At 39.9% G+C, this 17,044-nt stretch overlaps 1 protein-coding gene across 2 annotated transcripts in view; it reads right to left on the bottom strand.

Annotated features, from left to right (window-relative positions):
• Positions 1–12,816, bottom strand: part of TOM1L1 (target of myb1 like 1 membrane trafficking protein) — a 47,753-nt gene extending 34,937 nt beyond the window's left edge. The window contains exons 1-5 of one of the 2 annotated variants that reach the window (XM_006924849.3): positions 12,659–12,816; positions 10,360–10,444; positions 7,241–7,319; positions 800–949; positions 93–218 (exon numbers count right to left, since the gene is read on the bottom strand). In XM_006924849.3, the coding sequence (XP_006924911.1) occupies positions 93–218; positions 800–949; positions 7,241–7,319; positions 10,360–10,444; positions 12,659–12,716 (498 nt within the window). In that variant the 5' untranslated portion in view covers positions 12,717–12,816. Of the gene's footprint in view, positions 1–92; positions 219–799; positions 950–7,240; positions 7,320–10,359; positions 10,445–12,397; positions 12,498–12,658 lie in introns of those variants that run through there. The other variant, XM_025041776.1, reaches the window with a different exon arrangement.
• Positions 12,817–17,044: the final 4,228 nt, after the last annotated feature.

Raw genomic sequence — 17,044 nt, 5'->3', positions numbered from 1 at the left:
TTAAGCTAGAGCTAGAGTTGTCTCTTTCAATTAGAAAAGTCCCATATAATAATACTATCTTATTCTGCATGAGTCAAAGAAAGACCTCCTACCTCTTGTTGCTTTGTTTCAGACTCTGCATCTGAGGGAGGAAAATGAACACCTTTCTTAAGCAGGTCAAGGTACACTTCTTTCACTTCACTTACATCCACACCTCCTGGGAAACCCTGGGACCAAGTCTGAAAACAGCAGCAAAAACAGAACAGAATTCTTAAACCAGTGACAGAAAATGAGAGACTGATAATTATGTATCTTGCATCGAATGAGAAAGCTACTTTTGAAAGCCAAGGATAAACTGTATATTTTCAGAGACTAGAATAATACAAAATATTTTTAATCATCAGACTCTCATGCCTCAACATTTTAATGAAACCCTGGAATAGATACTATTGCTTTTTGCTGTACTAAATCCAAATTTAATAGACATATTGTAAAATATCATCAGTAGCTCTTTTGCCAAGTAACTTTGAAAGTAGTCAGTTATCTACTCCAGGACACAGCTTTTATATCTGCAATATACATATTACTCTTTCCTACCTGACATGAATAAAATAGAAACTGAAAGAAAAGTAGGAAAATGACTACAAATTCTTCAGAAAAAGGGTACCATCCAATGCCAAAAAATATTACACAGAAATAAGAGAGTAAAATGCTTTCTGGCTCAATCACAGCTATGTAAAGAATCACTAAACCAATTCGTATATAATTAAATCTCTAATCTTAGAAGTTTACCATCCCATAAGGCATACAACAGACTCACCTTAATGAAATTCAAGATTCTATTCTGAATGTCTAATGGCAAGGTGTATCTGGGATTCAGCAGCTTAACTAGACTATCTTTAATGAATTCCTTCTTCACAATCAGAGATTGGAAACTTGGACCACAGTTCTGCATGCACATGTCAATAAGCTAGAGAGAAAAATTAAACATTAAATTACCTTGACAAAACCACCACCTCCTAAATATAAATACAAATTGCTAAGTAATGGTTTCCACCAGCATCCTAATTAACAACTTAGTGTCTACTAAAACACACAGCAAAATGTTAGGTTCTAGGAATGTGAGGAAGTATAAGGCATAATGCAACTGCTTAGAGGATAGACTTCTTGGGGAGTCAGGACACAATTATAACAGCATTAATACTAATACAAGGTAATAAATAGGAAGTGCAAACAAAACACATAGACTATAGACAGGGTATCATTTGTCTCAATTTTTTCCAGAGAAGTTCTGGTACACCCTGTTTTCCTGATAATTCCCCCCTTTCACTGTCAAAAAAAATGTCCTGGTCTGTGTGATAAATCCCATAGTCACCCTAAATTATAGACCTTTATAGACAGATGTGATAATTTAGGGCCAAGTAGTCTTAAGACTTTTGGTAAAAACTGGTTCTAAACTGGGTCCTGAAAAATAGTTAAGAAGAGTACAAATGAACATAGAGATATATTCTAGACAGGTAAATGATATTAAAAACATATATACAGGTGACAAGCATATGAGTTGTGAGAAGAATAAATACTTTGGTCTGTAGAAGCTTCTTTATGAGGCAAATTGGGGACCCCAAGGAAGTAGGGTAAAGTCTAGAGGGGCATCATGCAGCATGTAGAGAAATTTGCATGGCCATGAAGGAATCTGGGCATTACACTAAGAAACCACTTAAATGTTCTTAATAGTTTGTCACCATCACACTTCTATCTTGAACTTGAAAGGCTGGTGCCAAGCAATACTCAGGAAAGGTTTTCAAGCAGCACTCTACAGGGAGAATTGGGGCAGGGTAGGGGATGGTAAAAGAACATGGAATGATGGAGAAATCTAGCCAGGGACCCAATAGTACAAGCCTGATGCAGAGAGGCCTAAGCTAGGATGATGTGGATGCAAGGAAGGAAAAGCCGTGAGAACTAAGAACTTTCACCAACTGGCTGTCCAAAGATGATTGAAAGTTAACTGGCTGTCATTCTGCATGAGATTGATGGAAATTTGGAAATGGATGGGGTGGTACGATTGGTCTAGGGTAAAACTAATGGGTTGAAATTTAGATATTTTGAGTTTAAAAGTACTAGCGATCTCTTCTAGGCTATTTAGCTAAGATCAAGTGTAAAAGTACTAGGGACTGAATGTTTGTGTTCCTCTCAAATTCATATGTTAAAGCCCCTAATCTCTAATGTGATGGTATTTGAAGGGTTGGAGGGACTTTAGGAAGTTGTTACATAATAAGAGTAGGATCCTCCTGAATAAGACTAGTGCCCTTATAAAAAGGGACTAAAGAGATGATCCCTCTCTTGGCCACATGAGGATAAAACGAGATAGCCACCTACAAGCCAGAAAGTGGGTCCTCATCAGACAGTGGATCTGCCAGCACCTTGATTTTGGACCTCACAGCCTCCAGAACTATGAATAATAAATATCTGTTGTTTAAACCACCCAGTGTGTGGTATTTTTGTCACAGCAGCCCAAGATGACTCAGACAAAAAGGATGGTGGGACATTCTCTAAGGAGAGGTGCTTAGCTGAGAGCACCACAGCACAGCTACAGTTCAGGAAAATGTTAGGCCAAAAGCAAGTAATCAAGGCTGGCTGTGATGAGGAGAGAGGAAAAATGGCTGTAATAATGGGGTTCACCTGTTAGACCGGAAGAAAACTCAAAAAAGGCAACAGAATTGCAGCCAACAAAAAAGCATAAAATAAAGAGAACATAATATTGGTAAAGTCGAAAGAGGGCAGAGTCTCTGGGTGGATGGCATATCAAACAGTTAAGATAATGGACTGAGAAAAGCTCAGCTAGGTTTGTTGTTTGGAGAGGTTATTAGATACCTTGGGGGTGGGGGGAAATTGTTCAATAAAAAAACAAGCAGAGTCAGACTAAGAAAGAATTAGTTGGTATTGAAGAACTGCAAAGAGAAAGCGGATTTCTGAAAGTAATCTAGAAACAAAATTAAATCTCTAGTTTCCATGCTACTATCTCTTGGGTTAGAGAGGTCACAGAAACCATCATGTGGCCAGGACAGGCATAATCATCCCTACAGAAAAGAAGTCCTGAAAATTGACTTTACATCACGCTCTGTATTGTCACTTTAATGGCAATACAAAAATAAGGTATGAAAGCTGTCGTTTTAAGGGCAATGTGGCTAAGAAGGCAATCAGAAAATACAGAAGCTGAGCACATACAGCTATGTGAAACAGGGAAAACATTGAAGGCAAAGGAAAGTAAAAACGAAATCCAAAACATAGTGAGATGAATCTATCTTAATGCAAATTGCTTAGAGAAAGCTAAGTTGAGAGTTAAATAACAAAGACTGTTTGCTTGATACATTATTGAGTGTTTATTAGGTGAAATGCTGAGGAATACCTCTAGTTCGATGGAAATTTATGAAAATACTTCATTCAAGTGGTTATGCAGTCTTAGGCAAGACATCCTCCAAGTCTCGCTTTCTTTAATAGTAAAACGAATGGTGAATTTCTTGCAAAATACACTACAAACCAATTTTTATCTTTGGAGCACCAAGAGAGATTTTATTACAACAGGCATATTCCCAAGAGGTTACGTGTACAAAATCAAGAGACACTGAGACTCTTAACAACTGAGGATCATGAATCATGCTCTTTGTGTTTTCCTATTGGAATCTAGAATTTCGGGACTATTCATTTCTACATCGCCTCTTACCATTATGACACCAGTACTTCTTTCACACCCATCCCACTCCCGGCCTTCTTAGATAAGCAATAAAACCCACTGAGTCAAATTGAAAAAAATATGACTTTACACATTTTGAAATTGGGCTTTGTTGCAATTTATGTGTTAAGATTGTGTTTAAATAATCTATTTTTTGGAAATAGGGCAACCAAGAAACCATAATATGAAGTGGAATAGAGAACCTAGGAGTCGAGGGACTAAGAGAGACCAAAGAGTGTGCCAACTTGGCGCTTCACTCATCTTTTGCTCTTGACTGGGCAAATCACTTATCTTTACACTAAGTTTCAGTACCTTCACCTGCAAAATGAGCACAACTCTTCCCTTTTGAGACTTCTTGTAAGGCTTAAATGAAATATAACGTATATGAAGAGCCTGACACATAGCAGGACCTTAATAAATGGTATTTTGATGGATAATTCCACAGCAGGAGAGAACATATTGACTAGCTGATATAAATATTATTTTTAGAAAGGCTAAAAGAAAAAGAGATACTTGGTAGTTTTATTTCTCACAGTAAATTTCTAAACCAAGCACAGTGAATCAGGCTTTGGGGCCATCCAGAGGTGAAGACCACACCCGGGTGTGGCCACTCTAGGAGCTGAGCTCACTCTACAACAAGCTCCTGGAGGAATAAACACATTTTACACTAATTCTGAAGTCCCCATAGCTAAGCATCTATTAACTAACTAATTCCCTGTTCATCCACCTTCCCTTTGACAATGACAGTATCTTGCTGAGATTTAACCACAATCAAATCATTCAAGAAAAGGTAGCCTCTGTCTAAGCATAATAAAGTCTGGTAACAAAATGCTTTTTAAATAACCACTGGCTTGACAAAACTGCTCCACAACTGATGTGGGAAATCACAGTCACGTCATACCCCACCAGAGACCTAAACAAGGCTAACAAGTCCATGGAAAACCCAAATGACCAATGATATATGGCACATTTATAATTGACTCTGACAGGCATTTTGACAGGCACTTATCACTTCAGAGCAATAAATTGGAAATGTCATCTATGGGTATTCATTTTTAAAGAGTTTTCTGATAAACATATAACTGCCTTTGACAGATGTTAGACGATGCTTTCTGCGACTAAATTCCCTCCTAATCATGTCTGGCTCAACTTAATGTTAAAGTCAGTTCTGAGGTCTTAAATAAACCTCTGCAATACAGTGAGTAGGCTGAGGTGAGCTGATTGGGCCACTAAATCTATGACTTGCATGAAGGGAAATTTGCATGAAGCTACCAAGAGTCCAAGGCTTATTTAGAGAAAACCTAAGATGTAGGTACCTTAATGAACTCTGACCCTAACATTGAGGGGCTATTCTGACACCCTCAACCTGTAACTCCCCCTTACTTTGGCACAGGTTTTAGATTTACTTGTTCTCATGTACTAGTATGGAAATCACAAGGTGGAGGGCGTAGTTACTTGAGGTGGAACAAGTAATAGGAACAGGCAGCTAGCCGGTAGTAAGGCTTGAGAGATCAGACTACTTGAAGGGAAGAAAGAGTGGGATCCCAGACAAAAATGGAGGGCCAGAAGAGACAACACTCTGGAATAACGCAGCCTCTTCAGGGATGAATGAGTCCTAGTTCATTCTCACAAGGAAAGAACCATGACAGAGGAAGATAAGGAGACAGCGAGAAGAAGCAACCACAGAAATGCCGAGTAGGCTGAGTGCGAGAGAAAGAGAGACAAACCCATTACAGAGAATCAACAACTTTAAAAAAGTGTGATAATACCACTTGCTGAAATATAGAAAGTGGCATAAATTCATCCTCTACACCTTATCTTCCTCACTCGATTCTCCTATCCTTCGGCAGCCTTGAGGTGTCTGAGATCCACTTCATTCCACACTTATATTTCTACCCCGATTCTATGGTATGTTCCATTAGTACTTGAGTCTTTTTGGATACTAAGAGAGGTACACTGGGGGACCCCCACGAAATCATTAATTCAGTCGACACCTGCTGCATTGATAGATGTATGGGTCCTGCACCATGCATGAAGGAATCAAAGACAGAAATGAATCACAGCAGCTCATTCTTTCAAGGGGTTTGATTCATTCTGAGAAGCAAGGTGGTATAGGGCAAGGGCATGGGATTTATAATGAGGGCTGAGTTGAAATCTTGCCTAGACCACTTAAATCTTGGAAGTGGGAAATCACAATCTCACTAGCCTCAGTTTCTTCATCTGTGAAATGGAGTTAATGAGACAACCACCTCGCAGCGGGAGAGAGCATCGATCAGGTGTCAGGCAAAGGTTTCTTTCCATCATCAACCCACTGTTCTGATATCTCTACTGAAGCGCCTTACTCCTCTCCCCAGAGTTCCCTCCATTCTGTGACCTCCCTCAATGGCTGTGAGGAGTAAAGGACAGGGGAGAGTTCAAAAAAAGGTGAGGAAGGAAAATGCCTCTAAAACTATATTCAGATGCCAACTTGAAGGATTTCTTCAGTGATGGCCTCATTAAAACTATTTGATTCATTTCTTCTCATTCAGTTACTCTTCGAGTAAGATTATCAGAAGTTTTCTTCCCCATGAAACTAGGAAACAGGAGCTGTGCTCACCTCTGCCCCATGGCCCTCTTGATAAACACTCCTAAAGCCTCTAAGAGCAGTGTGATGCTGGCTGATTAGTGCCATAATCATGCGTGTGCTGGGCAGAGGTCCAAAGGCATGCAGAAGAAATTAGAAAGCCACACAGCTCACTCTCAGGCAGCAGGCAAGGCTTGTAAAACGTATCAATTGAAGTTAGAAGGGCAACTCACCAAAGTGATTGAAGAGGTTATATGGCCAAGGATGGGGGAAAATAGTAACAGATCAAATAACTGTCCATACCAAATTCACAGATAATATGGCACACAGAATTGCTTAAATCAACAAAGAACTTTCTCCAAAATATACCAAGCAGCAGAATTTGTTTGAAACTTAATTAGCTGCCAGCCAGCACCTCAGAATTCCACAAGGGTGTTCGAGTGCAGTACAAAGCTAACAGGGAGGCATTTTTCAAGACTTCAATTCTCCCCACATGTAACATATACACACACCTCTTGATCAGCTCAGTAGCTACAAGTTTTAACCATAAGTTCCCATTTCCTTATCAGGAAAAACCAGTTTTCCAGGAATACTCTTTCCACAAAATTAAATATAGGGGTGAAAGGGGTTAAATATTTGGTGACGGAAGGAAATTTAACTTTGGGTGGTGAACACACAATGCAATATATGTACAACATACAGTGGAATTGTATACTTGAAACTTATTTGATTTTATTAATGTCACCCCAACAATTTTTAATTAAAAAAATGCTATTACAATCAACTAAATTCTCTTGATTCTGCAATTCTCAATAAACAGTTTTAATTCATATTATAAATAACTTTTTGCTAACCTATTATCTCAGAATATATATATATATATATATATTTTTTTTTTATCTAGAATCAAAAATGTTACTATCGCTTGGGAAATCTTAGAGTCTTAATTATAACAAGAAAGTACTTACTGACAAGGTAAGTTCGATTTCTTTATGATTGTAGTTTTTAGAAATCCTTTTCTTCAAAGCTTTTACTGCATCTTTTGGCCTACAGCAGTAAATACAGTGAAATCATCAATTTAGGCATAGCTGAAAACACGTAGCCTCTGAAAAGCAATATCCATTGCAGAAAGAGGTTCTGCTGTGTGACCCTGGGTGACACTTCTCACACTTGTTTCCTCATACATCTAGGCAGACAATAACACCTTCTGAGAATCAAATATTTACTATAGCACTGTTTGCAATAAAAACTAGAAACTTAAATATCCAATAATATTACATTGAATAACTTGTGGTAATCCCTATTAAGAAATAATCTGTGGCTTTTCAAAACGTCTTATTAAATGGAATAACAATGCCTTGGAAAAAAGGTTCATCACATGTTAACAGCAACAAAAGTGGGTTATGATCAAAACTCTAAAAAGTTAACTATATACCATATATAGTTATTATATACCATTGATCAAATATAAAACACAGGGTGATCTCAATAGATATAGAAAAAGTATTTGATAAAATCCAACATCCTTTCATAGTAAAATTAAACAGCAAACTAGGAATAGAAGAAAATTTTCTCAACTTGACAAAGGGCATCTAAGAAAAACCCACAGCTACTATCAAACTTAGTGATAATAGATCATAAACTTTTCCTCAAGACCAGGAACAAAACAAGTATGAATGCTCTTGCTAATTCTATTCAGCACTATTAGTAAAGTTATAGCTAGGACATTTAGGCAAAAGAAAAGAAAGAAAATACATCCAAACCAGAAAGGAAGATGTAAAAGTATTCCCATTTGCAGATGATATATTTCATGGAGAAAATTCTAAGGAATCCAAAATAAATTATTAGAATAAATTTAAGGATGTTATAGGATACAAAAATTAGTACACAAAAATTCATTATATTTCCATACACTAGTGATAAACAATCTCAAAATGAAATTTAGAAGATCCCATGTATAAAAAAAAGTTAACTATAGTTTTGTTGGGTGATGGAGTCATTTGTGATTTTTTATCTTATGTTTATCTGTATTTTATCAATTTCCTCTGAGAGTCATGCATCACTCATGTAAATCTTGAAAAATGTTTATTTAAAATTAAATTTTAACCATTCCCATACACACAAAAATTTACATGAGTACTGTCTAGAAAGCACTGCTACACATGAAATATACTCATACTTATATCCCTCTAACAATGCACAGATCCAGTTTACAGGAAATGTAATTTCCAAAACAATGAAGGTTACCCATTTTGATTAAAAGACTCCGGTATTTCCTGATCATCCTATAGGCATGAGATGTACGAGGAATTACTACTAACTAGATCAGCTTCTGACATGCTATGATTTTATGTTACAAAAGGAAGAATTATGCAGTATTAAGTAGAGGGTCAAAATTTACTTTGAGATGGTCAAAAGGTACAAACTTGCACTGATAAAATAGACAAGTCATGGGGACATAATCTACAATATGGTGACTATAATTAACACTGACGTACAGTGTACTTGAAAGTTTCTAGGAGAGTAGACTGTAAAAGTTATCATCACAAGGAAAAAAAGTTTTTGAAACTATATGAAGTGAGGGATGTTAACTAAACCTACTATGGTAATTGTTTACAATATATGTATGTCAAGTCATTATACTGTATATTTTAAACTTATACAGTGCAGTATGTCAATTAGATCTCAATACAACTGAAAAAAGATACCAATCTTTTTTACATATTACCTTCCAATTTTGCTTGTTATGATTGCCTGTGTAGATTTCTATTATATGATAATTATATGATATTACATATGCTTACATGGAAGTGTAACTATTATACAATACATTATATAGAGATATCTCTTTCTAAAAAAATCTTAAATAAAATCTAGAATTAAACTCTTGGAAAGTTTAAAAGAATAAAGATACTGTTTTAAAAGGAAAAGAGTTTTTACTTTGAGATTCTCTTTTTGTATTATCAGTGAAGAAAAGGTTCACAGAATAATCAAATATAGTAAACGAGGTTACACAGAAAGCAACATAAACACTTTAAAGTACTAACCAAAAGCACTTTCATTGATATGGTCAATAACTAAGTGTAATGTTTCCTTCACCAACATAAACAACACTAAATCTTGTGCTATTATCACTTTAATATGTACAATAAAATTAACAGACTATATGGTGGCATTTGCATAGTGTAGTGGTTAGCACATCCGTTTTACACGCAGAAGGTCCTGGCTTCGCGCCCCAGGTGGAGCCACGGACCATGCCCCGGTGCACCAGGCCCCTGGAGTATGCAGGGGGTGCCAGGCCCGCCCAGGGTGCGCGGGTGTACGCTGAGAGCCTGTGGGAGGAGACGCCCCGCCTTCAGAGATCTAGTTCTTAAAAGGGAAACGGCAACATCCATAGGTCAGGGGTGGAAGTAGTGGGGGAGGGGGGAATTAAAGAGCGGAAAAAAAGAAAATTAACAGATTTATAACCCTTATAACAATCTATAATTCAGATTAAATTCACAAAATAGTTGGCCTCAACAATTTAAAAAAAAAAACAATTCTCTTAAGTTTAAAAGTGTAACAAAAGAGAGTTCATTTAAGAATACAGCATAAACATGGGCAAGCTAGCATTCAGAAGAAAAAAGTTGTCTTGTGACAAGGAGAGGAAAAAGATTGCTAGATTATTTCCTGGTTACAATAATGTCAATTGCTCAGAGACAGGTCGCCCCGTTAGTTCACTAGCTTCTTGATTACATTTTTCAGTTACAGGAACATAAAATATCAGCAATCAGAGCAGGGGGAATTCCTAAAGAAAACAATCTCTCCTTTAAAAAAATCGGAAAGAACAAGGAATTTGAGCCTCAGAGATAAAATCTGAAACAATTAAAGGCAAAGAGAAAAATTATAATGGATTATCAGACATTCCATATGTGCTGAAACAAGCAGCTCTAACACTTCAATCCGACATGTCTTCAAAAGGCAGCATATACCTAAGTGGTGATGAAAACATTCTTTCAACAAGAAAACTAAAGAGTTTGCAAAAGACATTGTGCCGTAGTTCTGATGCTTATCAGAGGTAAATGCAAGAACCACACACTGTACTCACCCATCGTTGGCAGTGTTAATAATATCACAAATGTGCATGAACTGGCCCCAATCTTCAGTCTGAACGCCAGCAAATGTAGCCTTTTCTGCAAAGAAAAAGCTGTTGTGTTGACTCTGAGCTACAACAGAGTAAAAAATGTCTGGTCTTTCTAAAATAATCTGTCTGCAGGTTGCTAGCAAGCACCATTACATTTATATTACCAAAGGGCAAAGAACTTTTTTCTGAGCAATTCTCAGTAATTCAGGAATCAATCAAAACCCAAGTTCAGAGTGCTGTTGTAGCAAGAGTAATGAGTGACCTATTAATAAAGACTTGTAGACACAACACCTGGCTGTAGGGCTAGGACAGGCCCATTAAAGCTCCGTCTGCCTGGTTGTTCTTCAGGGACAAACAGGTACCTACCTGTTGAGCGGCCACCTATAAAGTGAAATACATAGTGCTGAGTATTTTATATAATTTCACTTAACCCACTGTTATAGAAGGAATAGAAGTTCAGAGAAATTAAGGAAAGTATGCAAAGTTACACAGCCAGTACAAGGTACAAATGGCATTCAAATCTAAGCTGTCTGATGCCAGTTTTCAGTTTTAAAATCATTTCTTCACCTAGGGCATCGAGACGTTGAGGAAAGGGGATCAGAACTACTGAAACTGTCTGTCCTTTAGCAGTAGAGCAAGGTCACTCCCAGCACCTGTACAAAGGTACACCAGGCAGACTCGAATGCTCTTATACCTACAACTGCATCATTTAACAATCAAGATATTTCTCCCTCTCCAGACATTCTCAAAAAATACAAAACGCTCTCTAGAAAGGGTAACAGAACACTCAGCCTGAATGAGCTTAACATTTTTATTACAAGAAGATCCCTCAGCATGAAAATACCAGGTCCTAGTACAAACGAAGAGAAAATCAAAAAGATAACAAAAGAATATGGATTTGGTTGAGGAAACCGTTTCTCATCTAGGAAAAGAACTATTTGAATTTGGCATTCAATGGACAAAGCTGGCCAAACTTGTGTTGTTTAGGTATATACTAGTGCCTTTCCTTTTTCCAGACTCCTTGCTCCTCGTTCCATGCTCTTCTTCCCATCTTCCTAGAAAACTCCTTTTCCTAAGTTTTGGGTGTTTTTCGTTTTTCTTATATTGTAAAGGGACCATATTATAGTTACTACAAAATTGTGTATGTCTTCCCTATAAGATTGCACATTCCCTGTGGGTTGAGACCAGGTGTTACCTTTGCCTGGTTCAGGTCCAGGCATACAGTTAGCAGTCAGTAAATGTTTGCAACATTAAAGCATTAATCAGCCTATGCTGATGCAGTCTGAATCCATTTCTACTCAGAGTTCATTTTAATATCTAATGAGATAAAGCCAACAGTTTAGAAAGCATTTCATCCTCAATGATAGTTACTCTCGCACTTTTCTAAAACGTGGTAACGAAGTGGTTTCATGTCACACAGCAGTTAATTGTGCCATCACCCAAACTCTAAATCTGAGCCTCCTCGCTGTAACTACCAGATTCTCCCGACTTCTTCACCTCACTGTACTTAGCATCAATATGCACTGATGCCACACCCGGTTCCCAAAGGAGATATCAGGGAGAACGAGGAAGAACGGAGTTGGTGCTGGTAAAAATCACTGGCTTCTGCACACAGTATTCAGAGTACGGTCACAGGAGAAACGAGTTAAGCAGATCCCCGCATGGTCCTTAGTGTTTTGAGAAGCCTCTGGTGACCTCCAGATCGCTCCTCTGCTTCCCTCTTCATGCATTTTCATTCTTTTTGTTTACCCAGAAAAAGTAAATCAGGTGGTAAGGGCTGAGTGCCAGAGAGAACTGGTTTGAAGAGGCCTGGCCCTCACTGTGAGGTCACATCACTTAACCTCCTTGACCCTTCTTTTCCCCCCTCTGTAAAACGGACAGAACAATACTGTGCTCTCGAGCGAACGCACTTTACGAATAACCTTCCCCTGGCCAAGAAGTTTACGCCCTCTTCTTGTAGAGGCCCCGACACTGCACACCTGAATCCCATGCTGTGGCTCACCTGCTCGGTTCCACTCCCCAGGAGGCATTAAAAGGGAGGCATATTTTGAGGAAGGGGTTAGTAGGAGGAGTCGGCCATAAAGAAATGCCTCAAAGGGGCTGGGTTTGGAATGCGGGTGCCCTGGGAAAGTCGCAGGGGGAAGGGGAAGAATTGCCTCAAACTTGACCAACAACGTCCTCCTCTGGCCGTGAAGGGAGTCAAACCGGAAGGGTACCCCGACCCCCAAAGCCTCCGCGGGAGTCTTCCCCCGCACCTCTTTACCTATGAGGTGGCCCACGGAAGTCGCATAGGGATCCCGGTGACTCTTCCCAAACGCCATGGTAGCCCCAGGGAGCCGGGCCCAGGAAATCCGCCTCCTCAGCTCTCGGGCTCCCGACTCCACCCGCTCGGTGTCCCTGGCTCCTCCTCTTCGCCCGAGCGCTTCCCGGGCTCCGGGTGGAGGCTGCGCGTCTTGCCCGGCCGCTACGGGGCGCCCGGCACCCGGAGTCCGCCGCCGGGGCGGGGACACGGGCGCCCGCGCACCTGCCACGCGCCCGGCGGAACTGGCGAGGTGGCGGTGCTGCACGCTCCAGGTGGGACTAGCCTGCGGCTGCCGCAACGTGCAGCCCGCGAGAGGGACACGGGGAGCGGGCTCCGGACCTAGGGGGGCCTGTCGCCCCCGCGGAGCTGGACCGCCCCGGAGCCACAGAGTGGGAATTCGAGACACCCGCTCTGATCCCGCCGCCTACTGGGCAGATTGCTGCCTTTCTCTGCTCCTCTTGCACTACTTAGTAGAGAAAAAAAAATAGAGGGTTAATAACACAAATCTCGGGATTATTTTGAGAATTAGGGATGTAAACCGCTTAGGTCGGTGTCTGGCATCCGCAAAATAAATCTTCAACCACTGAATGAATCGAGTAACCAGAAATATTTACTCCCACCCCCACCCTCGCCCCAGAGATCCGGGAAGGGAGGTGTGTCCCTTTAAAGCTGCAGGTGATAGAGGGAATGAATGGCTTTAGGTTTAGGGGCCTCCCCGGCGCCGTCCTTTGTCTCGCTCCTGTTTCCTGAGGGACCACAGTGCGTCGCCAGGCAAGCTGTCGGTTCCTAACCCATCCTCTGGGAGCCGTGTTTTCCAGCGCTGCCGAGAAGAGAAAAGGGACTTTCTCTCTGCTCAGGCTTGGCGCGATTCTGGCCTCAGGACAGCTTTGGAATGTAAATCCGAGTTTGAGCAGTCTAACCTCTCTCCAGCTGCCCTTTCAGAAGCGGAATTTATTTCCTGTTGTGTGTGTGTGTGCATTCAATTAACATTTGGTTACCGATATTAATCTCCAACGATGCCGGAGCCTGCTGGAGTGGGGTTCTCCAGGTGATGGCAATTAGCTGTAAGGTGGGATCCCCTGTGCCTCCAGATTTGCTTCCTGCTATCAACCTGGGCCCAATTCCACAAGCTCTTCTTTGGCCCTGGAAATGGTGACAAGAGGGATCAAAGGGGGCGTGGTCTGACTTATGTCCTTAGTCTTATGTATATTAAAATGGAAGTCAAAACCAACTGCAGTGGTCGCCAAGAGGCTTTTTTTTTTCTCTCTAATTCTAATTTTCCTTGACCTAAGTGACCTGGAATTCTAAAATCTGGAATGAAGCATTTTGTTGTGATGGTATTTCTCATAACAGGATTGGTCCTACCTGTAACCAATATTCTCTCCACTGCATATCCAGGGTGAGTATTGATTTCAGATGGTGCCATTTAACAACATCCTTAGTCATGACTACAGCCTCTGCTGAGGCCGTTGAAAACCTCTTTTGGGACATCAGCAACCTACTCTATTCCATGTAATAGACAGTAGCAAAATATTTTGTCTTCTCTGAAGCTTATAATCAAGCAACCTTAAGGAGAAAGTCAATTTTAGCTCAGGCTGCTGGTTGGTGTCAGTGGCCTTTCATCAGGGAATAAGAACTAGGAAGGAACCAACCATCCGGACAGATTTTTTAGCATAACTGATACTTCTTATGTGAGAGGTTATTTTGTCTTTTCTTGTGTTTCAGGACTGAGGCACTTAGGACAGGAGAAATGGCACCAGGGAGCATGTTCAGGACGTTATGGCTGGGTAAGCAGAACCAGGTTAATGAGTAGTACCTGGTTCTATCTCAGCTATGCCTGAGGAGCTTTTCCCTCCGTGTTCCCACGACGGTGTTGTGATGGCCACAGTCTTCCCTTTCTGCACTCTGCCACTTTCTCCATGATCCCCCGACTCCCCAGGGAGGAAGTCAACTCAGTCAATCTTACCATAGTCTGGGAGCAGGATACTAGAATTCATAGCCAAGTTAAGGTGAGAGAATGGACAGAATTCTGGAAAGAAACAAGGGTAAAATTTCTGGGTACCAGGAGCAAAATCTCATCATGATTTCACTTCCAAGAATACTAAGTATTTATTTATATGTTAGTCATGATGCTAGTTGGAAGCAAGGAAAATAACCTTTGTTAAAAATACTCTTAGTGCATGTAAATGTGGAATAACTATGGTGTACACCTGAAATTAATACAATATTGTATGTTAGCTATATTGTAATAACATCTTTTTAAAAATACGCAATATAAATACTTCTATAAAAGTGAGTTTGCAGTAGAAAATAAAATAATAAAATACACTAAGTGCACAATCCCGGAGGCAAGTAGCATTCACTTCATTTTTACAAATATGTAATCTGAGATTAAGAAAAATAGAGCTAAAAAATATTTTGGCTACAGTTTGAATCAGCTCTAGCTGATTCTAAAGTCCATATTATGGCCACTAGGTGAATCTGCTCATTGAGCATGACCACTCCTTATTTTTAAAAAAGATCATTTGATTCAAAGGGAGACCTCTTGAAGAAGATAGGAATAGGGACAGTCATACATATACTTTGCTGGGACAACATCCTGTTCTTTTTGTACTTGTTCAAGAATGCTAATATTTTCTATATTATATGCTAGTTGTGCTCTAAATACATTATTTGTATTATCTCATTTAATCCCATAACAACTTTGACTCCAGAAGCTGTGACTTTAACTTTTGTACTATGCACTTCTCATGGGTAGAGCTCTAGGTGGTCAGTGGTACCATTGACTAGTTCACACTTTTTAACAAGTGGGTTCTAGGGCATGTGCCTAGAGAATGAGGTGACTGAACATGGCAAGTACATATGTCTAGAAAACAAAGTTGACCCATCATCAGGCTTTACGAAGCTGTCATTTTTATCCTCACATTGAATTCTATTCTTACCACTAAATTTCTTAGATTGTCAGATCTGGACATGACCTTAGAAATCATAGTCTCTATCCCCATCATTTTATGAATGAAAAAAAGTGACAGCCAAAGAAGGGAAGTGACTAGCCCCAGGCCTTGCAGCTTCAGGCCAGGAGAATGCAACACAATAGCTTAACTCTGAGTCCTAAACTCTTCCCACAACAGGCACCTTCTGTCTGTTTTAATATTTAAATGTGCTCCCTCAACCTTCCTCACAGTATCTTCTCTAGCCCTCTCTTCATCCTCCTCTTTTTCCATAGTTGAAGTTCCAAACCCATTTTCCCTCCCAATTGTCCCACTGTGGAAACTAATTTTCGTAGCAATATAAACATCAAATCTAACAGCCTCACCCTCTTAACCCTCTCTGTAGTATGTGATGCCCCTCCTATTAACCTTTCTTTCCTCCATTTTTATATCCTATATTCCTTTTACTGACTGCTACTTCTCATGATCTTCACCTGGCTTAATTTTCCTCCCCAGCCTGCTAAACCAGGTAAGCCATCCCACAGTTTTACAATCTACCTTTTCCTCTTCTTCCATTTCCCTAAGGATACCTTCTTCTTGTTCCTTTATGACGCCTCTTCTTACCACTCCTGAGAGAACTGAGCCCTCCTCTCCTGTCCTACATACAGATTTCTTAGAGCTCACAACACTTTATAATACTCCTTTGCTTAGAAACCTGTTCACTGCCTCCTAAACATAAGCCCCTCAAGGGAACAGGACCCTATTTTGTTAGACTTGGTATCCAGGCACTTAAGAGTCCTCAAGGGATGCTTACTGAACGCATGAAGGGCTCTCCCAAATCTTGAGCTGCTCTAGACTTCCTGAGATCTAGTTCTTAATTCCTTCCAGGATGCCTTGTTAGAATCCTGACCTTGTCATAGTTGGAATTACTATACTCGTCCCCTTCCTCCATCATCTCAATATCCTACCTGACTTGTTTTGATGGACAGGATTATTGATATATTGGAATCACATGGGTTGCTGTAAAGACTACTGATGCCTGGGACGTACCCTTAGCGATTCTGATTTAATGAGCCTGGGATGCATCAAGGGCATCAAGATTTTTAAGTGTCCCAGGATGGGCTAATTGTACCACAATTTCCCAAATAAAATATCTTGAAGTTATCCTCGACTTTTTCCTTCTAATCAGTTCTGGATTCCCCTGTGTTCTTCATCTCTTCTGTCTTCTTCCTCTATGGACATTGCTCAATCCAGCAATTCTCTAATGGCATGAGCCTTAATACTGTTTAGGGGTAAAATTGAACCGAAGCTTGGATTGTCCCAAACATAACCAAAACCTGTGCATCTAAAAACATTATCTTTAAAATTGACCATCTTTTACACAATAATTTTACCCATTATTTTTGAAAACCGTAGG

Source organism: Pteropus alecto, unplaced genomic scaffold, assembly GCF_000325575.1.
Source record: "Pteropus alecto unplaced genomic scaffold, ASM32557v1 scaffold98, whole genome shotgun sequence".
NCBI lineage: Eukaryota > Metazoa > Chordata > Mammalia > Chiroptera > Pteropodidae > Pteropus > Pteropus alecto.
This window is presented reverse-complemented; position numbering and strand designations above follow the sequence as displayed.